The following is a 26,383-nucleotide window of genomic DNA, read 5'->3' on the forward strand; positions in this document are numbered from 1 at the left end:
ACAGCTTCTGTCCCACTGTTATGAGACTATTGAAAGGTCCTCTTGTATGATAAGATGGGCTCTTGACCTCACAATCTACCTTGTTAAGGCCTTCCACCTTATTGTCTGCCTGCACTGCACTTTCTCTCAAATGGTAACGCTATATTCTGCATTCCGTTATTGCTTTTCCCTTGTACTACCGCAATGTAATGATGTGATGAAATGATCTGTATGGATGGCATGCAAAATAAAGTTTTCACTGTACCTTGGCACATGCAACAATAATAAACCGATTTACCAAGAGAAGTTCTTTAAAGGTAAGAGCAAGTTCTGCCAGTTGCATAAGAATGTGTATGCAAGTAACCCAAGTTGTTGTCAGTTTCACTGGTTTCACCATCAGTGCAACCTCAGATGCTGAGCCATTAATATATTTCATGCACAAATACAAAACACTCCATCCCTAACAGTAAGATAACTCCAACTACCATGACAATGTGTGACCACCTTCCAACTCTTTATTCCAGAGAAGTGATGCATTGGTAGGCAACGTTACTCTGTTTGGTTGTTCTTATGCTCTGCAGTGAGATGCAGACAGCCAGTTCTTGCTGTTATCAGGAGGTAAAAGCTCACAATAGGTCTGGAATATCACCAGTGGGAATATGTGGCTACAGTTAAATTGCAATGTTCTTGATATGAATTTTTTCTAGTATTCATATACAGATATTTTCTTTCATGTATAGACATGCATAGTAATTCAAAGATTAAATTTAAAGTAAGGCAGACAGAGTTATGGCAAACCAATCTTATCTTAATTATGGGGGTGAATCTTCACTTGGCACAAGACCCAACCTGTTGAATTCAATTACCCCTTTTCCAAATATATCCTAAAATTATTGATACATACAAACATTGGGAGTAAAGTTTTCATATAGATGAATGTATAAACATTAAAATATTGTATTACTTTTGCTTATTGAAATTTAAAAACCATCACCTGTTTGCCACTAAACTGTTGACCACACACTTTCTCAATAGTCCTCCATGCTAATAAACAGATCAGTTTTCTCAGGCAGTGTCCTTTCATAACCTGCCCTCCCACTAACCATACCTTCATCCCATTCAAATCTACATTCAACAACCACTTTCTCAAATGAACGTTTAATCTCTCCATCCTTACAAACACTGTCACTTCTAACCTCCATTCCATCTCCAATGTACTTCAATGAAATGTCATCTACCAAATTTGTACCAATTTTTCTTGAAAATTTCTGTTTGAATCAAACCAATCAGGTTTTTGTTCCTGCCACAACACCGAAATGGCTGATCATGGTTCTCCACTACTTTCCAGTGGGACTGTCTTTACCTGTCCTATCTTATCTGTTCAACCGTAGCCAGGAAATCTCCTACAATGGCTTTTCTTCCCTATCTCCATTCCATTACCTCAGAGACACCTGTGTGGAAAGTATTGTCATCGGAGCAGATATAACAAAGATGAAGAACTAGGAGAATGGAATGGAGCCCTTACAGGAGGAAGTACCATTGAGGTAGGTGAGGGAGTGTGTGGGTTTCTAGTGGATATTTACTGCTAGCCTATGCCCTGAGATAGAGACAGAGAGGTCCAGCAAGGGAAGGGAAGAGTCAAAGATGGACCATGTGAAAATGAATCCAGAATAAATTCCTTATTTCTTAACCATAGCTTCCCTTCTATGATAGTTGACAGAGCCATCAGTCACTTTTCATCTAGCTCCCACACTTCTGCTCTCTCTCCCTCTCCCTCCAGAAAGAACAAAGTTAGATTTGCCCAGCTTCTCACTTTCCATCTCACTAGCCTCTGCATTCAATGGATCATCCTACCCAATTTCCATCACCTTCAACTAGATATATCATTCCTTATCCTTTCCTTTCAGCATTCTAAAGGGACCATTCACTTTGTAACTCCCTGGTTCCCTCTGCCATCTCCATCAATCACTCACCTTCTCACAGCACCTTCCCATACAACCACAAGAGATGCAATACCTGGGCTTTTACTTCTTCCCTTCCCACCATCCAGGACATCAATTGGGCCTTCCAGGTGATGCAATGATTCACTTGCAGTGCTTCCAATTTAGTGTACTGCATTTGGTTCTCACAACGTTGCTTCCTCTATATTGGAGAAACCAAACGTGGATTGGGTGGCTACTTTGTACTTACTACAATTGGTAGTACCTACAGGAGGCGCTGCCTCAAGAAGGCAACATCTATCATCAAAGATCCCCACCATCCGGGCCATGCCATCTTTTCACAGCTACCATCGGGTCGGAGATACAGAAGCCTGAAGTCCCACACCACCCGGTTCAAGAATAGCTACTTCCCTTCAACCATTCAGTTCTTGAACCAACCGGCAAACCCTAATCACTGGAGTTTAGCAACGTTATGACCACTTTGATCACTTTGCACTCATATGGACTTTTTTTTGTTCTAATTGTGTTCTTGTAAAAATTGTGTATAATTTATGTTTAATTTATGCTTTTCTTTTGAATGCTGCATATATATGTGCCTGTGATGCTGCTGCAAGTAAATTTTTCATTGCACCTGTGCATACATGTACTTGTGCATATGACAATAAACTTGACTTTGATTTACAAAGCACCTGCGTTCAATCTGCAGGGGCAACTTTGAGCTTCCAGCTGCCTGTTGCTGTAATCCTCCAGTCCTCTCCCATGTTGACCTATCTGTCTTTGGCTGCCTCCACTATTCCAATGAGGTCCAACATAAGCTTGTGGAACAACATCTGATCTTTTGACTTGGTATGCTGTAGCCTTCTGGACCTATTATTGAATGCAACAATTTCACTTAATGTGCTTTTTCTGTTTCTATCAGCACTAGCCAGTTCTGCTCTAAGGTAGTTATCTGTAATGTTAACTTAGTTTTTCTCTTTCTAACCTGTTGGCCATTTCCAGCATTCTCCTTCTGACTCCAGGTCTCAGCAACAACTTTGATCTGCATTTCACAGTTTTTACACGTCCCTTTGTTTTTTTATTCTCTCTCCAACTCTCCTTAACCTATTTACCAGATCGCTCTGTAAACAGCGGTTCCAATGAGGAACCTTTGACCTGAAAGGTTAACATTGTTTCTCTTTCCACAGATGCTGCCTGAACTGCTGTGTATTTCTGACAGATTAATTGGTATTAGTATTGGTTTATTATTGTCACTTGTACTGAGGTACAGTGGAAAAACTTCTCTGACTATTCGTACAGGTCAATTCATACACAGTGCAGATACATTGAGAGTTAGTACAGAGTGCACTGAGGAAGTACTGGTTAAAAACAGTAACAGAATACAGAGTAGAGTGTCACAGCTACAAGGAAGCGCATTGCATGCAGACAGTAAGGTGCAAAGTTAAACAAGGTAGATTGTGAGGTCAAGAGTCCATCTCAACGTATAAGGGAACCGTTCAATAGTCTTATCACTGTCCACAACTCTCTGTAGTTTCTTGTGGTCCTAGGCAGAGCAGTTGCCATACCAAACTGTGATGCATCCAGATAGGATGTTTTCTATGGCGCATCGAAAAAAGTTGGTGAGTGTCAAAGGGATCATGCCAAATTTCTTTAGCCTCCTCGCCACTGGTCGTACTCTTCTCCACTTGAGGTCCATTACCTTGGTCAGCATGGACGATTTGGACTGAAGGGCCTGTTTCCGTGCTGTATGACTCTATGAAGTCCCTACCAATCTTCACTTTCCAAAAGGAGAGAGGCCGCCTTTAAACCTTTCCTGATATTTATAATCTCACAGTTCTTGTATAATTCTTGCTGATCTCTTTACGACTTTTTGTATTGCCTTTGTATTCTTTATAGCAAGTGGACCAAAAATGTGATCCAGGCAAGGACCAATCCAGATTTAGCCCAACTTCACTGTTCAATCCTATCCTTCCAGAAATAAACACTGGCAGCCCAAGTTAAACTGATGGCACGGTAGAGTTAAAAAGTGCCACAATTATAAAACAAACGAATGGTGTTTGTTCAATGTCTATAATTAAAGTGGAGAACAGGGTGGGACCGAGGCGCAACACAAAGAAATGAGGTAGTTTGCTCTTTTGAAGAGTCTTCGTGCATTTGTTCGTGCATTTCATTTTTCTGTTGCCGTGCATTGTCGGAGAATCCTCTGCCGGCTCCGTCGAGCTACATTTTCCCACCTGCAGGACGCGCTGTTAACTTCTGCAGAGGGGCGGTGAGTCCGGGCTCCTGACGCCTGGCTCGCGCGCGGGCGCGGGCTGGCGGGCGCGCGCTCTGGGGTCTCGCCGAACGCGGGAGCCCGTGTCTGGCGCGCGCACACGTACACAGACACAAAGTTTGAGCGGGGGGGGGGGAAGGGAGAGAGACTGTGCAGGACCACAAACCGTGCGCTCTCTCGGCTGCAGGAGATGTTGCAAAAGCCTCGCTGAGGAGCCGAATTCGATCAGCTCGGTGCCAACTGAGCTTTTGATGCCCGATTGGGAGGGAGTGTGCAGAAGAGGCCAGCGGGGCTTTGTGGAGCGGTGCAGTTTGGTGCTGCCCTCTCTCGTGGTTGGGTCTCCCTGGGGGGCACCGCTCAGCCTCTTTGGATGAACACGGCCAGGTCGCTTATTTTATAGTTGCTCTGGTCTGCGTTTAACTAACGAGTGATGTACAAAACCAGCATAAAGTCGACACTGTCTGGGAAACACTTCGTGCTGCTTCTATTGATGTGCTGCCCACTTTTCGGAGAGATTTCCACAGGTAAGAATTTTAAAGGCGGACCGGAGAAATTAATTTTAGAGGAAAAGAAAGATTGCTTAACTTGAAACTGCAACTTGAATATTTCAGCATTGAAGAATTCAGTCCACCGTAGTGTTTAAGCCTCTTTGCAATAACTTTATAAAATAAAAACTAAGTGGTGTGCAGGCTAACTTTGCAAAATATTTGCACCGAGAAAGTATGTTTTTTTTCCTCTCTTCCTTCCCCCACTGTGTGTTCCCAGCAAACAATGCTGGAAAAGGTAAACTCGAATAAACTTCTCATTTCCTGTCTGCTTTGGCGAATCCACGTTTGGAATCGGGAAACATCGCGTTTCACGTTAACAAGCAATACGATTGTTTTTAGAGGTTGCTAAACTCAGTGATTAACATTTGACCCTTGTTTGTGAGTTATAGTTTCTCCAGATTTCCGTTTGGTACATGCGAGTCTTCCACTGGAACAGGCTGCTGATGCATTTAAAAAAAACAAAAATGTGGTTGCGAAAATTTTTAGTACCCAGGGGATAAGGTGATTGCTTTCATTCGAGGCTAATTTTGGTCGAGCGATTTCCTGCATTTTATTTAATTATGCAGACGTTGAAATGGAATTAATAGCATTGGAATCGGGGGTTAAGAAAAGTGTGTGTTGCGGGGAGCGTTCAACTTTCATTAAGGTTTAAGTGCATCGTTGTGTGCGCCACGATATTGGGGTCTGATTTCTGTGTGGTTGAAGTTGGCCAACACCACATTTCCTAATAGGAAGAATTTGAGTTTTGTGTGTATTGGAGACATTGGATGGAGGGGAGCTAATTTAATTAGATGCATGTGTTTTTGTTGCCTGATAGCTAGAACTGTTCAATTATACTGCAGTATTTCTGTCCGGGTACTGGCTGTAAGAGAGAGTCATGATGTTGCAGATTAGGTTGCGCGTGTTAATCAGTTGCATATTGAGAGCGATGTCTTCCTGGCGAATTCTTTGTCGGTCCCTCTAATCCGTTTTCTTCTCAATGGGAGGTGACAGATGCTTACGTTTCCTGTTGTTCAAAGGCAAATTTCCTGGGTTCTGCCATTTGGTACCACTGGGGGTGGGGAATCAAACGCTGTGAAGATAATGCAGTTTAGATGGAGTTTATTTTCAATTGGCTTTTTACAGCCCGCTTTTGAACGCACGGCGATAATGCGTGATAAGACTGGCTGTGTGTGTGCTCTCGCTGCGAAGGAAAGCAGCCTGAAAAGAGATGAGATACTGATTTTTTTTCATTGTAATCTCAAGTGTTTCTTTTGAACCACCTATAAGAATGGACGGAGATATTAGTTCTAGCAGTGTGTGCGTGTGAATGCTTTCACTTAAACATAACCCTTTGTTGTAGCAGTGTTGGAATGCTTAACATTTCAGGCAGCAGCTATGGAGATGTATTCACGGTTCAGAATTTCTGATGTAGAAAGTACCTAAGTTTATAGATACACATTTTTGTTTCATTATCTCTTAATTGGGTCATGCCAAATGGATTAGTTAAGATGCATTAATGCATTATATTTCCGCTTTCTTTCGACACAAAAGTGTTTTGTTTTTAAACAAAGCAGCTGGTTTCTTTTGTGACAGTGACGTGGTTTAATACAGCTTCAAGAGATTAATTTTATTATGCTGTGCCAAATGATCAACTTTTGGATTCACATGAAGCAAGTTTTCTTTTATTATCATCATAATATTGATTGCACTTGTTCTTATTGTGAATAAAACTCGGATAATACTTGAACATGGAACAAATTTGCTGTTTACACCTTTTTTCCCCTATCAGCATAAGAAAATGTTGCAATCAACTTTTTTCCTCCCACCCCAACCCACCCTCCTTTAGGCCTGGGAAGGGGAGATCTGGAATGGTTGTAGCTCTCTGATAATGGAGACATTGGGAGTAACGTCCATCTTCACCTGATGGGCAGGGTGCCTCCATGGCTGTTTATCTCATATTTTCATTCTTTCTGTTGAATTTCACGATGAGGAAGTAGTCTTGTACACGTTACTGCCCAGGTGATCGAGTTGAAAATTGCCTCCCATTGACTGAAATCAGTAGTCTAACCTCTCCTTTTAATGTGAGGGTTTTGGCTCAACCAAAATATCCTTGCAGAACCAAGCTTCTGTCAGGTTAAGCTAACTGGTTTGGAATTGCTGCAATCACAGTCCTTGAAACCATTCTCACATCTGTCGTTTAAATTGTCAAAGATAATGTCTTTATGTCTGTCAATGCAAGTACATAAGGATGACAAGGAAGAGAAGTTTGACTCAGATTTGTCCTTTTGATAGTATGAAGGAATGCATTTGTGCCACTGCACATGTTGTTTTTACTTACAGCAATGATAAATGGTGAAAATTCAGCACACCTTTCAACACACTTCCTCATACTTGCAGAATTGGAATCCTGGTGCTCAGCAAGTTGTTGTAACAAATTCTACCATCCCACTGTAATGTTTTACATTTTAACGATTGTGCCAAGTGTTCCATCCTGAGTGAAAAAGATTTACCAGTCATATTTTGGATCACATTTAGAATCACATTTACAACATCACTTTCTGGTGTACTTAAGGTTGTGTTGATGTGCAGACTGATGTCTGTCCCCTGGTCTCTTCGCCCCTATAGTTCGATGCTTTCTGTTGCAGAAATTGCAGGTGAAGCTCTGCCTGGTCAGTTAATATAGATTAAGACCTGGGAGAATAGAGTTCAGTCTGAAAAAGGTGATTGGCTGCTTCTCAACCAGAGAAATTATTGTAGGTCTGGTTCCTATTTTAACCCACTAACATGTAGTAGCTGGGAAGTATTCATATAGCTCAGCTGCTGCTTGTGCGATGGCCACCTATACCTGTGTTCATAGGATGCTGAAACCTTAGCAATACATCCATAAAAGAATCAGGTTTATTATCACTGACATATGTCATGAAATTTGTTTGGCAGCAGTACAGTGCAAGATGTAAAAATTACTGTAAGTTACAAAAATAAACAGTGCAAAAGAGGAATAATGAGATAGTGTTCATGGACCGTTCAGAAATCCGATGGCGGAGGGGAAGAAGCTGTTCCTGAGTGTGGGCCTTCAGGTTTCTCTACCTCCTCCCCAATGGTAGTAACGTGAAGAGGGCATCTCCTGGCTGGTGAGGGTCCTTGGTGATGGATGCCATCTTCTTGTACCATCTCTTGAAGTCGTCCTCAATGGCGGGGAGGGTTGTGCCCGTGATGGAGCTGGCTGAGTCTACATCCCTCTGCAGCCTTTGATCCTGCACATTGGACCCTCCATACCAGGCAGTGATGGAACCTGTCAGAATGCTCTCCACCACACATCTGTAGAAATTTGCATGTCTTTGACATACCAAATCTCTGCCAACTCCTAATGAAGTAGAGCCACTGGCATGCTGCCTTTGTGATTGCATCAATGTTTAACCCAAGATAGATCCTCTGAAATGTTGACACCCAAGAACTTGAAGCTGCTCACCCTTTCCACTGCTGACCCCGCAATGAATACTGCTATGTGTTTTCTCGACCTCCCCTTCCTGAAGTCCACAATCAATTCCTTGGTCTTGCTGATGTTGAGTGCGAGGTTGTTGTTCCATAATCCATTAAACGTGGATACTGTTCAAATAATGAAATAAAAACTGCTGAGGAATGTATAATATTAACATGTCTGCTTAATTGAATTACATTAACAAATGTTAATACTTAGTAAATAATTACATATACAAATCTAAAGTTTATGGACTTGAAGGACATTGTGGCTGCATGAAAAATCAAAATCACAATCTAGTGTTCTAGCTCATTGTCAGCATCTTTAGAACTGAATAATAGAGGTTTGTATAGTCTAGGTTTAACATGAATATAAATGAGATTGTTGGATAGTGTCCAAAGATTGTTTGCTGTGCTGTTTGTTACTTTTTTGTTGTATTTATCGAAGTTATTTTTCACAAGCTAGGACTGTCCAATGCCTGAAACCTACAAGCTCCTCCTGGGGCAGCAGTTGTTACTTATTGTTTATTACTGTTCCCTGTATGTTTAACACACTTATGATGAGAAAGATTGTGTTGATGATGGAATAAAGGAGAAAATGGCTGCGTTTTGTTTTAGTTGCATCATGCACTGAAAACTCTTTTCAGCAGTAGAAATTGAATGTGCTGGAGTAGTCATGAATGTTAAAATCCATCTACTTATTTTGAAAATGCATAATGTTAGTTAACAAAACTTTAAAAACTGAGACCATTTAAGATGGCCTTGTATAATTTAATGATGGATAATCTAAAGATAAGCTCTAAAATTACAGTTTTGTTTCAGATAATTAACTACATTGATGTTTTAAGTTTAATTAAAACAATACTTGTCTTGTGGACATGTATGGTTTCAAATAGTAAGTTTTAATGCAATTTCTTCTAAACCCGTATTCAGTTAAATGAAAACATGATTTTCAAATAAACTCCAGTGATGACATTTTTGTCCTTTTTTTTTGTAGGGCCATGAAGAATTACTTGCCTACAAAGAGTTTTATTAATTTAATGGATCCCAGCTGGCAGTATTTGAATCTTTTGTGCTAAAAGAAATGTCTGAAATGAAATATAGGTGGTTTTAAAACTTCAAAATGATGTTAAATGTTGGTTTCATTGAAGACAAGCATGTAATGTAAAATTATTAACTTTGATATGAAAGTAATTAATGACTGATCTGTTTCTTTATTTCTATCTCTTGTACAAGTGAAATATTGTAGAAAGGATATTGTGCTTTGGATGAATTAAAATTGGGACACTAAAAGCAATAAATTTCCTCTGTGGCAATAAAATCATAATATATTATCAATGACAAGTTGCTATTATGCTTAAATTGCCTTTTCAAGTTCAACTTGTGTTACCTAAATTATGAATATTCATGTTCAAGGCAGTTTACTAAAATACTCTTGGTCATTTCAACAATAGACCACATTGCATGCAAACTGTAAGAAAATGCTGGTTTGCATAGGGTAAGCCATAAAAGCTTTGTGAGTTAAACATTTTCAAATAATTGCGATCTTTATGTGAATAAGCTAAACGTTACATTGTTAGGTGGCATGGACACGTGACACTTTCCAAAAGCTCAGATCCTTTACTCAGGTAACCACCCAGCTATTCAAACAAAAATCCCCTATGTATAGTTTTTGAAATCCCTCTTTTATTATTTAACTGTATTGACTTGACAGGAAACACTGATAAAATTACACTGAACAAACTGGGAATATATGCCTCTGTAACTGTGGTTCATTGGAAAATCTGTACATTGATATCCCTGTTCTAATCCAGTTTGAGAAATTAAAGGCAGCACAAGTACTAAGAGTTATGGTATCCCAAGCATTCTAGACTAAAGCAACCACTCTGCTATGCAGAACTAATAGCTTTGATTAAGGTAACCACTTCAGACTCTAAAAGGATACAAAGATATTACTGCATGATGGAAGAATTACTGTTTGAATAATATGATGCATCGTTAGTTTGGCCATATCCATGCATTCAGGCACTTAAAATTGTTCTGAGTAGAAGCTGATGAAATATAGTGAATTGAAAAATGGATCCTTAGCTGGCTACCTTTCAACTATATGCAGCAATATGTGGAATAGGAAAAAAAAAGGTCTGTAGAGAGGACAAGTTGTTCTTGGGGATGTTCAATGCAAGTGGTTTTGTATTACAAGCTGTTAAGGGTAGGGTAGCTACTAGATTATTGGCCAGGCCTGAACTATTGATCTGGTGACATCAGTTTGATTCTCACCACTACAGCTGAGGAGTTTAAATTTCAACCTAATTTGGATTAGGATTTTAAAAAAAGATAATTTCAATAAGGGGTGACCATGGTACTGCAACTTCTTGATTTATAAAAGGGATGTGTTCCTGGGGTGATTTTTTTGTTTGAAGTTTTGTAAATCAAAAATGCTGGATGAAATGCAAGATGTGCATTTCAGTGCAGTACAGCATATTCCTGTTTGGAGAGTGGAACACTATTGGTTATTAGTGAAAAATGTTTTTTTAAGTTGACAACCCCAAAGAGTCTATGGTGTTGTAATGAAAATATGTACGTAGAGGAATTACTGGGTTGTCATGAAAGCCCAACGGGTTTCTAATCTCTAATGTGGAAGAAAACGTACTGTCATTGCTCAGTATGGTTTGTATCTGACTCCAGACACACAGCAATGTGGTTGTTTCTTAATTGGCCCCTGAAGTGACTTGGCAAGTCACTCAGTTGAGGGGTAATTTCGGTTGGGCACTAAATAGTCAATGATATCCATATCCTGTAATTGCAGGGGTGGATAAGCAAATTGTGTATCTAAAATAACTAATTTTATTGTGGAGGGATTTAACTCTTTTGACATTTTTGTTGGGTTAGTATTGCCAATACTTAAAAGAATGTGATTGTTAATAATGAAATGTGATATCTCTTTTTATAAAAACTAACTTGATTCTTTGGAATAATTTTTAACTGAACCAGGTTGCTATTTGCTATGAAACATGGTTTTAAATTGACGTGCCAAGGAAATGTGATAAATACTGCAGTTACGTAGGGTTACTACAGGGCGCACTAGGCAGTACAGGGTAAAAGCAATAACAGTACAGAGTAAAGTGTCACAGCTACAGAGAAAGTGCAGTGCAATAAGGTGCAAGGTCACAACAAGGTAGATTGTGAGGTCAGAGTCCATCTCATTGTAGAAGGGAACTGTTCAATAGTCTTATCACAATGGGGTAGAAGCTGTCCTTGAGCCTGGTGGTACGTGCCCTCAGGCTCCTGTATCTTCTGCCTGATGGAAGAGGAGAGAAGGGAGAATGACCTGGGTGGGTGGGGTCTTTGATTATGCCGGCTGCTTCACCAAGGCAGCGAGAGGTAAAGACAGTCTGCTGAGGGGAGGCTGGTGTCCGTAATGTGCTGGGCTGTGTCCACAACTCTCTGCAGTTTCTTGCAGTCCCGGGCAGAGCAGTTGCCGTACCAAGCCGTGATGCATCCAGATAGGATGCTTTCTATGGTGCATCGATAAAAGTTGGTGAGAATCAAAGGGGACAAACCGAATTTCTTTAGCCTCCTGAGGAAGCAGAGGCACTGGTGAGCTTTCTTGGACCGTGGCGTCTCCGTGGTTGGACCAAGACAGGCTGCTGGTGATGTTCACTCCCAGGAACTTGAAGCTGTCGACCCTCTCAACCTCAGCACAGTTGATCTAGACAGGAGCACGTGCACTGCCCCCTTTCCTGAAGTCAATGACCAGCTCTTTTGTTTTCCTGACATTGAGGGAAAGGTTGTTGTCATGACACCATGTCATTAAGCTCTCTATCTCCTTCCTGTACTCCGACTCATCGTTGTTTGAGCTACGGCCCACTACGGTGGTATCATCTGCAAACTTGTAGATGGAGTTAGAGTAGAATCTGGCCACACAGTCGTGAGTGTACAGGGAGTAGAGGGCAGAGGGGAAGTGTTCAACAGAGAGATTTGGGTGATATTTGTTCTCTCACTTTCAATCTTTTTATTGATTTTCAAATTAATACAGATTAATACATCGGTGATTATACACGTGATACAAAGAGATTGGGAGGACAATCATGACATATATAGTCATAAAGAATAAAAATATATTCTCGGCCCCACGGTCTCTTAGTAAGTGAATATATTACAAAAAAAATCAAAAAGGGGAAGAAAAAGATTTATTGTATAAAAAAAATAAGAACACCCAAATTGGAAAAAAAAAATAAGTAATAAATCGAAACAAACTTTTAAAACAAAATCTTTAAAAAAAAAGGTGGGTCAGAACTTGGAGAACTGTGCTCAGTTCTGGTCGCCTCACTACAGGAAAGATGTGGAAGCCATAGAGAGGGTGCAAAGGGGATTTACAAGAATGCTGCCTGGGATGCGGAGCGTGCCTTATGAAAGCAGGTTGAGGGAACTTGGCGTTTTCTCCTTGGAGAGATGGAGGATGAGGGGGGACCTGATAGAGGTGTATAAGATGATGAGAGGTATTGATAGGGTAGATAGAGGCTTTTCCCCAGGGCTGAATTGATGGCCACAAGAGGACACAGGTTTAAGGTGCTGGGAAGTAGATATAGAGGAGATGTCAGGGGTAAGTTTTTTACTCAGAGAGTGGTGAGTGTGTGGAAGGGGCTGCTGGCAACAGTGGTGGAGGTGGATACGATAGGGTCTTTCAAGAGACTGTTAGATCGGTATATGGAGCTGAGTAAAATAGAGGGCTATGGGTAAGCCTAGTAATTTCTAGGGTAGGGACATGTTCGGCACAGCTTTGTGGGCCGAAGGGCCGGAATTGTGCTGTAGGTTTTCGATGTTTCTATTATTTGGCCATTTTAGAGCTCGTGATTAAACTAATGCTAAGAATATCAATGTCAATATAGTTTGAGGATAAATGAGGTTAGTTGGCATAGCAGTTAAGGTAAAGGATGTAGAGCTTTCACTTTCATATAATGCTGTGTAATTTGCTGATGAAGTACTTCGTATATTTTAAGAGTTTTTTTCTTTTAAAGAGACTGCTACCAATAGAAACTGAAGTAGTATTGATAGTAGCTATGTGGACAGATGGTGCTGAATATCTCAGTGAAACGTTTGTTGCATGAAACCGTTTTCCATGAGTTGGCTACTATTTAAGTATCTATTCTAAAATTGGATTGATGTGGGTGGGAGAGAACATGGGAGTTAAATATTAATTTCATTTCTGGGAAGGAGGTCTACAAGGCTTCTTTTCTAAGCTTGGGTCAAGGTGTAATGTGACTGGTTTTAAGGTGATGTAAGTGGAGGATAACAAAGTTAGATTACAGGTGTACATTGGTGTTTCAGTAAGTGGAATAGTGTACGCAACGTGAGTATAAATCTTACCTGCCCTACCCCACCCCTAACTTAATTTACTGCTGCTGCCCTATGATTTCTACAGTGTGTAATCTGAGATGTCAGGGAACTGAGAATTTCTTGGAGTGTGGTTGAGGAAGGAGGCCTTGAGGTCTGATTTCTATCAAAGAAATGTTCATCAGGTTTTCCTTGATAGTTCTACTGTTTGACTCTTAAGAAAAATTGCAGAAAGTCTGAAAATATTTACTTTTCTGAGAGTCGTATATGTTTGTTATCATTAATCCCATGCTGAATTTGTGAAATTCACTTAAGTGATACTACACAATTCATCTGGAATATTTTACAGTATGCTCATAGAATACAAATGCATGTTATTCATCGGTAGAATCTGCATTCTTTTATTCTGTCCTAATATCTTTCATTAAGTCTTGTGGTTTGCATAATGAGTAAATTGCATTAAGGAGGGAAAATAGGTGAGGCAGTTTGATCCACTGTTTGTCTAGTTTTCATGAATAATGTATAGATAGGAATTGTATGCACATTGATTCATTTAGGCCTCAATTTGGCTCTACCTGCTGTTAACTGAGAATTTCATTTAACTCATTAATGGGAACTTATTATAAAGTTTGTTTTGATATCATTAGAATCAGTAAATGTGCTGCTTTACTAACCAGTAGGAGAAAAGGCTATTTGTAAAAGAACAGTGGAGTGAATTTGGTTTTGTTCTTTTGGTATGCTTGCTTTATTTTACAGAATAATAATTTTATTTGTTGACTGGTTGGATAAACAAGATCATTTTAGCCTTTTATTTCAATGAAATTCATTAATATCAAATCGGCTCCAAAATACCTATCCATGTCCATTACACCCTTGGCTCACACAGAAAAAACATACTCTCACCATTGCACATTCTCTAACTTCTTGTTTTAAGAGGTAAAGAGAGAGTATGAGATGGGTCTGGCAGGTAAGGTCAATGAAAATCCCAAGGGGTTCTATAAAAGGGTGGCTAGGGAGAGAGTAGGTCCCCTTAGAGATCAGCAGAGCTGCCTATTTCTCAAGCTGCAGAAGATAGGTGGGATTTTCAATGATTTTTCAGAGTTTACTGATGAGAAAATCATGGTTGTTCAAGAGATAAGTGAAACTAGTGGAGATGTTTTGGAGGAAATTCATATTACCAGGAAGGAGGTGTTTGCAGCCTTACAGCATATTAAGGTGGATAAATTCCCAGGGCCTGACCCAGCGCATCCTTGGACCTTGTGGGAGGCTAGAAAAGAAATTGTGGAGGCACTTGCGGAGATGATTGCTTCATCGTTAGCCACTGGTGAAGTTCCTGAAGACTGGAAGGTGGCTAATGTTTCATTGTTTAAGAAGGGTAGCAAGGACAAGCCAGGGAACTACAGGCCGGTCAGCCTGACATCAGTAGTGGGGAAGTTACTGGAGGGAGTTCTGAGGGACAGGATCTACCAGCATTTGGATAGACAGTCTGATTAGGAGGAGTCAGCATGGCTTTGGGCGCGGAAAGTCATGCTTGATGAACCTTTTAGAGCTTTTTGAAGAGGTTACCAAAAAAGTAGATGAGGGTAGGGCAGTGGATGTTGTCTTGGACTTTAGCAAGGTGTTCGACAAGGTCCCGCATAGTAGGCTAGTCTGGAAGGTTGGGTGCCATGGAATCCAGGGAGAGCTAGGTAGGTGGATTCAAAATTGGCTCAGAGGTAGGAAGCAGAGGGTGATGGTTGAAGGTTGTTTCTCAGAATAGAGGCCAGTGACTCGTGATGTGCCGCAGGGGTTGGTGTTGGGACCCTTGTTATCATTATTTATATAAATGACTTGGATGGGAATGCATGACGCTTGATCAGTAAGTTTGCGGATGATGTAATTTGGAGGTGGTGTTGATCGTGAAGAAGAGTTATCACAGATTACAGGGGGATCTTGATCAGTTAGGGAAGTGGACCAAGGAGTGGTAAATGGATTTCAATACAGATATGTGTGAGGTGATGCATTTTGGAAAGTCAAACCAGCGTAGGACTTGTACAATGAATGGTAGGGCACTAGGGAGTGTAGAACAGAGGGACCTAGGAGTTCATTGAAAGGTAGGGTGATGAAAAAGGCATTTAGCACGCTGGCCTTCAGTCATGGCATTGAGTACAGGAGTTAGGACATGAAGTTGCAGCTGTATAAGTCACTGGTGAGGCTGTACTTGGAGAACTGTGTACAGTTTTGGTCACCCTGTTATAGGAAAGATGTGGTTAAACTGGAAAGAGCACAGAAAAGATCTGAGAGGATGTTCCCCGGACTAGAGGGCCTGAGTTATAGGGAGAGGTTGGCCGGTCTAGGTCTTTACTGCTTGGAATGTGGGAGAATGAGGGGTGACCTTACAGAAATGTTTAAAATTATGAGCGGTATAGATAAGCTGGATGGTAACAGCCTTTTCCCCAGGGTAGGGGGGTCCAAAGCTAGGGGTCACAGACTTAGGGTGAGAAGGGAAAGATTTAAAGAGGACCTCGGGGGCAACTTTTTCATGCAGAGGGTGGTGAGTATATGGAATGAGCTGCCAGAGGAAGTGGTTAAGACAAATAAATTGGTTTATTATTGTCACATGTACCAAGGTGCAGTGAAAAAACTTGTCTTGCATACCGTCCATACAGATTAATTCATTACAACAGTGCATTGAGGTAGTGCAAGGTAAAACAATAACAAAGTGCCGAATAAAGTGTTACAGTACAGAGGAAGTGCAGTGCAGGTAGACAGGTGAAAGGTTACAACAAGGTAGATTGTGAGGTCAAGAGTCCATCTCATCGTACTTGGGAACCATTCAATAGTCTTGTAACAGCGGGATAGAAACTGTCCTTGAGCCTGGTGGTACGTGCTTTCAGGCTTTTGTGCTTTCTGCCCGATGGGGTGGGGGGAGAAGAGAGAATATCTGCGGTGGGTGGGGTCTTTGATTATGCTGGCTGCTTTACTGAGGCAGTGAGCAGTGTAGACAGAACCCATGGAGGGGAGGCTGGTTTCCGTTGATATGCTGAGCTGTGTCCACGACACTGTAGTTTCTTGCAGTCAAGTTAGAGCAGTTGCCATACCAAGCTGTGATGCATCCAGATAGGATGCTTTCTGTGGTGCATTGGTAAAAATTGGTGAGGGTCAAAGGGGACATGCCAAATTTCTTTAGCCTCCTGAGGAAGTAGAGGTGTTGGTAAGCTTTCTTGGCTGTGTTGTTAATGTGGTTGGACCAGGACAGGCTGTTGGTGATAATACAATAGTATCATTTAAGAAGCACTTGGATAGATACCTGGAGGGGCAGGGCTTAGAGGAGTATGGGCTGAATGCAGGAAATTAGGACAGGCTGGGTGGGCATCGTGATCGGTATGGACTCGTTGGGCTGAAGGGCCTGCATCCATGCTGTATTGCTCTATGGCTTTAGGTAGTAGTGGGCACCTTGGGGGACTTCATTGTCCATTGAATGAACTGGATGTTGTTCTGAAGGACACAATTGGATTGGGCTAACAGTAGCTGGTGGCTGGATCAATATGGTGAATAACCTACTCAACCCAATCTTCGTGGATATATTGCTCATGAAAGCAATTGGTTGGAGCCACCATCGCATTTATTGTGGATACCCTGTTTTCTCTCTGAAGCAGATTGCATGGGAATCTAGTGGGATAAGCCAAGAAGATATACTAACACAACTGTGAAGCTTTGGTGTATCTCTTGCTGCAAAATTGTGTATCATTGCAATCTGTAATCTTATGCCTATATTATTGGTGTTGGTTTATTGTTGTCACTTATACCAAGGTACAGTGAAAAGCTTGTCTCACAAACTGATCGTACAGGTCAATTCATTACACAGTGCAGTTACATTGAGTTAGTACAGAGTGCATTGATGTAGTACAGGTAAAAGACAATAACAGTACAGAGAAAGTGCAGTGCAATAAGGTGCAAGGTCACAACAAGGTAGATCGTGAGGTCATAGTCCATCTCATTGTATAAGGGAACCATTCAATAGTCTTATCACAGTGGGATAGAAGCTGTCCTTAAGTCTGGTCTGACTGTAATTCAATGAAAGATGTGGGAGGGTATTAGGCAAAGCTAAAAGTGAGGAGCCAATCATAATGAAATTATGGTATAGCACTGCCTGCATGTCAATGAATGGGAATAACATCCCAATGACTGAAGTCATTTTGGCAATCTGCAATCCTGCCACATGCAGCCACGAATAATACCTTAATTATGAAACTTGCAGGAAAATGGTGGGGGGCATGTACAATCCTTCCTCAGTGGCAGAACATCTGGTGTGGGTGAGTGTAAAGGACAGAGCTGAAGCACTTGTAACTATCTTCAACAAGAAGTGAAAAGTGGATAACCCTCCTTTTGTCTCTTCCTGACCACCAGACCCATTTTTAACCCATTCAGTTTATGTGAGAATCAAAGAGCTAAACACTAGTAGCCTGGCAATAGCTTGTTCTAGGGCAGAGGCCCCCCCCCCCCCGCCCCCCAGAACAAAGTAAGCTAAGTTTTCCCCCAGCACACTATAACACTGGCATCTCCCCAGTATGTCTTACTCACAAAGCGGGTTGCATCCAATGCAGCCAGTTACAACCCACATCTTCTCTTAATCATCAGCAAAATACTGCAGTATTCAACTTAACCCATTTCATTGACAACCTAAATGCACCCTTCATGGCTCTGTCTGTGCCCCTGGCTATTACAATTATAAATCCCTGTAGTTTTGGTGGTAAAAGGTTACATAATTGAAGACCTATGCTTGCCAGTGTGACATTGTGGCTCGAGCATTCCTTGGATTTGAAAGTAAGTGCTGCATGTTTAACTTTGTAATCATAGTGTGCTAACTGTATAAATATCACTTTTAGTTTTAAATATTAGGTATTAGGATAGGTATACAAAATATTAAGAGGAATGGATAGAGTAGACAGCCAGCGCCTCTTTCCCAGGGCACCAATGCTCAATACAAGAGGGCATGGCTTTAAAGTAATGGGTGGGAAGTTCAAGGGAGATATCAGAGGGAGGTTTTTTACCCAGAGAGTGGTTGGGGCATGGAATGTGCTGCGTGGGGTGGTGGTGGAGGCAGGTACATTGGTCAGATTCAAGAGATTACTAGATAAGCATATGGAGGAATTTAAAATAGAGGGATATGTGGGAGGAAGGGGTTAGATAGTCTTAGGCGAGGTTTAAAGGTCGGCACAACATTGTGGGCCAAAGGGCCTGTATTGTGCTGTACTGTTTTATGATTCTATTAAAATACTGCTGTTGGAAATTAACTAATCTTTTTATGGTATCACTTTCAGACTAAGTGGTAGAACACCCTTTTCAACAAGGAATCTGAGTTTCCTATCATTCATCTGTTAGTTGAATGAAATTAATTTATCTGTAACTCTTGGTGAATCTTAATGACAGCAGCTCCTCTATCTCAAGGGTAAAAAGGCAAACAATCAGCTCCTGACGATTCTGATTTGAACCGTAGCACTTGCCTGCTCGGCAGCTATTTTTCTCCTTAGTTGACATTGTATCAGGATGAGACACAGTTGTGAAGAAGATAAATATCTGTGCCCAAGTACCTGGAATAAAAACAGAAAATGCTGCAATCGCTCAGCAGGTCAGGCAGCACTCGTGGAAAGAAAAACAGACTTAATGTTTCCAGCCGACAGCTCTGTTTTCCCTTTCCACAGATGCTGCCTATCCTGCTGAGTGTTCGCAGCATTTTCTGTTTTGTTTCAGATTTTCAGCATGTGCAGTTTTTCTTTTGCATTTCATGCACTAAGTAATATGTTGCTGATAACATTGATAAGAATAACTTCAAAAAAAATCTTTTGTACGACCAACCTTTTCTCTAGGAATCTTTGTTCGAGTGATTGTTAAAGCACTGTCTTTTTTCGCTGTTGTCTTGCTGTGTTTAACTTGTGACCACCTCTGAAGATTTCTGAAGTTATTACTACTTGACATGGTCTACAAATTCACAGGTAGTTTGTTTGCCATGTGTAAAAATGTTGCAATGAAAACGCCTCTTTTTCGGTTGGATCTCTGAGGCACAACATAAGCTGTCTGTTTTTGGCCACCCACTGGCACCTGGATCTAAAATCTCTCTAACCTTTACACATAGAACATCGAAACTAAAAGTAAAATTCAAATTACTTTTTTTGAAACAAAATAGTAAAATCTAATGAACGTGCAATTTCTGTTTTTTTTTTCCCCTATTTTGTATGGGAGAAAGTGGTACAAAAATAAATCTGAGATTTTTTAAACTAGCTGATATTAGGCTTCCACACTCAACTTTTGAGCTCTACACTGCCAGTACTTTGTCTATCATCCACCTTACTGGGTTCTCCTGCTCCCAGTGAAACAAAGTCAACACCTTTGTCCTTGTTATAAATTACTATGTCTGTGTACGATTTACTGACATTCAATGCTTGGATCATATCATGCAGCAGCTTGTTTTAAAAGTTTATTTGAAACCTTTTTTCACAGTAAAATTAAGGGAATAGTGAACCTGTATTGCTACAGATTTTCAGGAACGACATGCATTAAAGATGATTGCTGTTGGTGAAACAAGAATCTAAGAAAACAAAACAAGGACATTCCTGAAGGGACATTTTTCTCATGATTTTCATAATTCTGAGATTTAACTTGTTAGTTGAGTGGATGGCAGTGCATGTAGGAGAAATGGTATATTGAAATTTGTTGACACTGTATACAGAGAAGGAATTTTAAAGTGCAATTGCAATAAGACTTGTTTGTCATGAAACCAAAGGTATCGACCAAACCAGGAGCTGGAACCGCCTGTGGTGCTGCTCCATATTCCACCATTTTAGATGGCTGCCTATCTCCTTTCCATCTTATTCCTGAGGACAAAGATGGATTTCATGACGAGAACTGAGCCTAGAAATTAGAGTTGGGAAAACCATTGGTGCCGTTTTATCTAAGCATAAAAGGCACTACTTGCAATATTTTGCATCTCTTTTGAAGTATGTGTATACTTTTCCTGCTGAGATCCCACCCATCAGGTGATTTGACCAAATAGTTTCTGTTGTGATTCATCTTAACGCTGATGACATTTCTCTGTTGTATTTTGCATACTTGATGTGATCATTTACTGACAGAAATTGGATTGAGATGTAACAACTTAAAGCTGTCATTAATAAACTCCCAGTTTAACTTGAAGTGCACAAAGTGTGATTTAAGTATTTCTCTTCCTCTTTTCCACCCCCCTCCACACGTGCACACACGCACACATACACACACACACACACAAAATTTTATGGTGAAAGTCATTCCCTGTAATTTTCTGTGGCAGCCATTATTACAAATTGAGGTTCCTGTGAAATGCTATCTGTAGTTCACATATCCCTCGAACTGTGATCCAATGCTGTTGCTAGTTGTGGGGTTCAGGAGCTCCGTGCTTGAGGTAGGATGGGGGCCCATGTGGCATGAACACCCCTCCTTCCACCTCTATTTTCCAAGACTTCTTTTGTATATCTCATCCACTACCTCACCTTGTTTGATCTCATTTCTACAGTATCCTGAGATTAATGTGGGGTAATCACTTTAACGGTATTGACCCATTTGAACGGCACTCATAGCAGCAACAAGCAGCTATGTTTGTGAAACATGCAGGTTGGGTTTTGAGGCTGCTTAAAGGGAGTAAATCACTTTTTCTTAAAGCAAGGATTGCATTTTTTTGGTGACCTGATTGGACGTTAGCACTGAATGTAACCCCATTTTGTGTGCCAAATTTAAGAGATCCATTTTCCAGGCACCTATCTTCCCCAAGACCACTGATGCACTGAATTGTTTTGCAGTGTGATCACCCTGATTTTTAACAACTAATTAGAGGCTGCTTATTTTATGAAACACTACTGAGTGGCAGAATGAGCTTAGATTACCTTGTCCATTTCCAATGGATATTTTAGTCGCTCTTTGCTCTCTAAGCATGTTAAGTAATCACTGATGAAGAGTGGGTCCTGTTGTGTGGTGTGGGTGGGGACGTGGTGGAAAGGGCCTTGAGTGTAACATCATCCTTTTTTTAAGAAAAACAATGGTGTGAATATTTGGGTCTAGTAACAGATGTCGGAGAAGAAACAAAATTTTAAGGTTCTAGGTCTATGACCTTAAGTTAGAACTAGGAACAGTCAAAGATAAACAGCCTTTAATTTGCAGAGAGCAGGGGAAGGGAAGCGAGGACAAAAGGGAAGGTGAGTGGGATGGAAGGCAGGAGGGAGTAAATGACCAAAATAGTGATAGTGCAAGTTAAAAAAAGCCTGGAGCCAAATGCAGAATAATTATCTGAAATTGCCAGAGGTATTTGGAAGGAATGCTGGAAATTTCTAAACAGTTGCAAGTGTGACCCTGAGCAAGTTTTCCCAATTAGCTGGAATTGCGTGACGGGGAGATTTGTTTTTGTGTACGTGCATGCTTGGGTTCCAACCATCATTTGTAAAATTGTGTTAGTCAATCAGGGCAGCTCCTGAGGAGACTTAGAGTGGCTGGGAAATTTTAGGAAGTTTAAATGCTTATGTACTTAATCTACATCCATAGCACTAAACTTTAATAGCATTTGAAGTGTCTAAAAGCTTAAAAAATGGCTTGTTGATAAGGTATGCTTTTCTGAAATTAACAGATGGACAAAGTTGAAACAGAATTGAGGAAAGGTTGTATTTCTCAAAATTGCCTTTCTCATGGTGGAAACAGGAGGACTATATTACTACATTACCATATCCAGATGTTTGTCTTCCTGAGAGAGTCACTTATTTAGTTTTGTGCCCCATGAGACTGCCTCCTCCTTCAGGCTGGAATGTACTGCCTTTACTCAAAAGTGTGTGTTTTTCCTCAAGACCCCAAGATAGAATTTATTTCTAGCCCAGGGGGCATTGACAGTGTCTTGTTGATGCCTCAACTAACTCTATGATTATTTTTGTCAAAAGCAGACCTTTTGGCTTCATGGCTGTATGCTCAACTGTGCTTTGGGTAATTTTTTTTCTGAATCATTAGAGAAGTTCCGATTTAATTTCTTTCCAGAAATGTGCTCCCCACCCAGCCATTTTTCTAGGTTTCAATTTGTAAGGAGAGGGGAGTAAAAGATAACTATCTTAATTGTACAACTACACATATGCAGATATTGCTTTCTTTTCATCTTTCTTGGTGTTCATATATTTCTATGTACATTGTACTTTTCTCCTTCCTCCCTCTCAAATTAGCTGATATTACTTCAAAATTATTTGGTTCCATTGCTATGAAAAAGGATTTGATGACATGTAAAACTCCACTTTGTATTTTTTTTAACCACTTCTTAAACTCTCAAAATGCAAGTTTCTGGATCCTGGGCAAAACTGCAAGCAGGTCACTGGCAGGAAAACATACAACTTCAAGAGAATGAATTGCCAGGTGTTGTATAACTAAAGAAAGAATAACCTTTTTTTTTTCTCATACTCGATAACCACTTTATGCTTCCTTCTCTGCACTAATATTTTTATTCTCTCCCACTCCCTCTCTTTAAACCCCCCCCATCAGTAACGAAATTTTAGACCTCAGTTTTGCCGTGCACTCAGTATTTCTGTCTGGGATAGCAGCCTTCAGTGTATCTCTATTACCTCCAAACAGAAAAAGATTTTAACCGGTACTTTCACCCTAGCTAAATTTTCTCCTATACCAGTGCCACGTAAACAAAAAAATTAAAGTGGTCATTTAGTTACAGATGCTCTTTTGGGACATGTGTGCACTTGTCTACCACTATCATCTAAATAACAGTAATGACTGGATTTGTAATGTTCATTACAAGAGGTTCATTTTAACAGCCTGAGGCTATAAAATGTATCCTACAGTATATAAAAGCAAATTCATTACTGTCCACTTATCTCCTACACCTAATAATTGCCTTGTGCTGATCTGATATTTCATTTTCCTCTTCTTGACTAGGTTCTACAGAGTATACAAGTACGTGTACTATGACTTTTGATGCATTGTTGTATTAGGTACTGCTCTTGGTTGAGAGTCTGTTGTCTTTAATGAAGAATGTTCTATTGACAACTTTACCTCGGTTATTTGCCTTTGCAAGCAATAACGGTGGAATGCCTGCTGCCAGTGCAGGTTCCCTTCAAATTAGTTGATTTCTACCACAATATCATTTATTCTTTTGGTTTTGATTGTGAGCCTAATTAGATTGTGGGGTACTTTTTTATTCATGCATTAGGTGCAGGTGTTGCTGGCATGGCAGTTATTACTCATCCCAAAGCACCTTTGAAGATAATGAAAAACTGTCTTGAGCTGCTGCAGTTGGTCTGAAAGTACTGTGGTCGAATAGATTGTTCAAGATTTGACCAGCAACAAAAGGAATGCTGATAGTATTTCCATGTCAGAATGGGAACTTGCAGGTGGAAGCCTTTCCTTGCACATGCTGCCCTTGTCCTTGTTGCAGGTTTGGGAAATACTTCTGGAGTATTCTGAGTGAGTAAATGTAGTCCATTTTGTAGATGGTAATAGTGTACCAGTGATGGATGGATGGGGTGACAGTCAAGTGGCTTTCTATGATTTGCAATGTTATTAAGCTGCATGAATGTTGTTGGAACTGCAGGCAAGTGGCGAGTACTCCATCAGGCTCCTGCCTTGTGAATGCTGGAAAGGCTTTGGGGTGTCAGGAGGTGAGTTGCTCATTGCAGGATAGTTGGTCTCTTTCCTGGGCTTGTAGCCATGTTATGCTGGTGATGGGAAAGTTAAGAATCGTAATGCTGTTGTGCCTGGGGCAGTGGTGGAGGCAGGTACATTGGTCAAATTCAAGAGATTACTAGATTAGCATATGGAGGAATTTAAAATAGAGGGAGATTGGTATTGGTTTACTATTGTCTCTTGTACTGAGGTACAGTGAAAAGCTTGTCTTACAAACCGATCGTACAGGTCAATTCATTACACAGTGCAGTTACATTGAGTTAGTACAGAGTGCATTGAAGTAGTACAGGTAAAAACAATAACAGTACAGGGTAAAGTGTCACAACTACAGAGAAAGTGCAGTGCAATAAGGTGCAAGGTCACAACAAGAGAGATCGTGAGGTCATAGTCCATCTCATTGTATAAGGGAACCATTCAATAGTGTTATCACAGTGGGGTAGAAGCTGTCCTTAAGTATGGTGGTACATGCCCTCAGGCACCTGTATCTTCTACCCGATGGAAGAGGAGAGAAGAGAATGTCCCCGGTGGGTGGGGTCTCTGATTATGCTGGCTGCTACGCCAAGGCAACGAGAGGAAAAGACAGAGTCCAAGGAGGGGAGGCTGGTGTCCGTGATGCGCTGGGCTGTGTCCACAACTCTCTGCAGCTTCTTGCGGTCCTGGGTGGAGCAGTTGCCATACCAAGCCGTGATGCATCCAGATAGGATGCTTTCTGTGGTGCATCGGTAAAAGTTGGTGAGAGTCAAAGGGGACAAACCAAATTTCTTTAGCCTCCTGAGGAAGTAGAGGTGCAGGTGAGCTTTCTTGGCCGTGGCATCAATGTGATTTGACCAGGACAGGCTGTTGGTGATGTTCACTCCCAGGAAATTGAAGCTGTCAACCCTCTTGACCTCAGCACCATTGATATAGACAGGTGCATGTACACCGCCCCCTTTCCTGAAGTCAATGACCAGCTCTCTTGTTGTGTTAACATTGAGGGAAAGGTTGTTGTCATGACACCATTCCACTAAGCTCTCTATCTCCTTCCTGTACTCCGACTCATCGCTGTGTGAGATACAGCCTACAATGGTGGTATCATCTGCAAACTTGTAGATGGAGTTAGAGCAGAATCTCACCACGCAGTCATGAGTGTATAGGGAGTAGAGTAGAGGGCTGAGGATGCAGTCTTGTGTGGTACCAGTGTTGAGAATGATCATGTCAGAGGTATTGCTGCCTATCCTCACTGAATGTAGATATGTGGGAGGAAGGGATTAGATAGTCTTGGGTGAGGTATAAAGGTCAGCACAACATTGTGGGCTGAAGGGCCTGTATTGTGCTGTACTGTTCTATTAGTTGGTTGTTAGCCTTTTTTTGTCAGAAATGATTATTATCATACTTTTATGTGGCACAGATTTAACAGGCCACTTATTAGCCCAGGTCTACTTTCCTTTTGCTTTGTTCGTTGTTAGACTTGGTATGATTAGTAGACTGCAGATTAGAATTTTTCAAAGTCTTGCACTTAATCTAAAATTTAACCCAAACTATTTCCTGTGTTGTTGGTACCATTGAAGCATAGCTTCCATTTGGTTTGTCACCCTTTCAGAGTTTTCCAGCATTTTTGGTGTTTTGCTTTCTTGGATGGGGCATTTATTTGGGAGATCTGATTAGTGCTTTAAAACCATTGATCTGTGTTTTACTTGGTTTTACCACATGTATTTTAGATTTGTTTTTTGTTTTGCTGCTGATAATTTCATCCAGATTATGGAAACCCCTATAACAAATACTTGCCTCTTAGAGATATAGTCTCTCATATCCCTCATCTGCCTGTGTATAGTGTTCTTTCCCTTTTGAGTCCAAATGCTGTAGGTTTCAGCACCATTCCATTGTCTAGAGTCCACAAGTTAAGATGACACTTCTTAGTGTAGGTTTTAATGCTAAATTGCAACTTCTGAATTAGTCAAGGGCTCCTACCCTCATTGAACACACAAGATCCTGTGGCACTGTTTAAGGACAAGTAGGGGATTTCTCCTTGGAGATCACTTCTGATTAAATTAAAATCCAACCAGATCACAGCCAATAAAAATCTGACTCAAAGCTGGGTACTTATTCTTTACTTGATCTGACCAGACCCGATCCTGAATGTTTTGCAGAAAGTCGCATCCAGGCATTCAATTGAGTCCCATGAAATCCCTGCCTGAGAAAGGTAT

At 40.8% G+C, this 26,383-nt stretch overlaps 1 protein-coding gene across 3 annotated transcripts in view; it reads left to right on the top strand.

Annotated features, from left to right (window-relative positions):
- The first annotated feature begins 4,326 nt into the window (after window positions 1–4,326).
- ror2 (receptor tyrosine kinase-like orphan receptor 2) overlaps window positions 4,327–26,383 on the top strand; it is a 203,258-nt gene continuing 181,201 nt past the window's right edge. For 2 of the 3 annotated variants that reach the window (XM_052019645.1, XM_052019646.1), the window contains exon 1: window positions 4,356–4,712. In XM_052019645.1, coding sequence (XP_051875605.1) covers window positions 4,619–4,712 — 94 coding nt within the window. In that variant the 5' untranslated portion in view covers window positions 4,356–4,618. Of the gene's footprint in view, window positions 4,713–26,383 lie in introns of all 3 variants that reach the window. The other variant, XM_052019647.1, reaches the window with a different exon arrangement.

Source organism: Pristis pectinata, chromosome 7 (genome assembly GCF_009764475.1).
Source record: "Pristis pectinata isolate sPriPec2 chromosome 7, sPriPec2.1.pri, whole genome shotgun sequence".
Lineage (NCBI taxonomy): Eukaryota > Metazoa > Chordata > Chondrichthyes > Rhinopristiformes > Pristidae > Pristis > Pristis pectinata.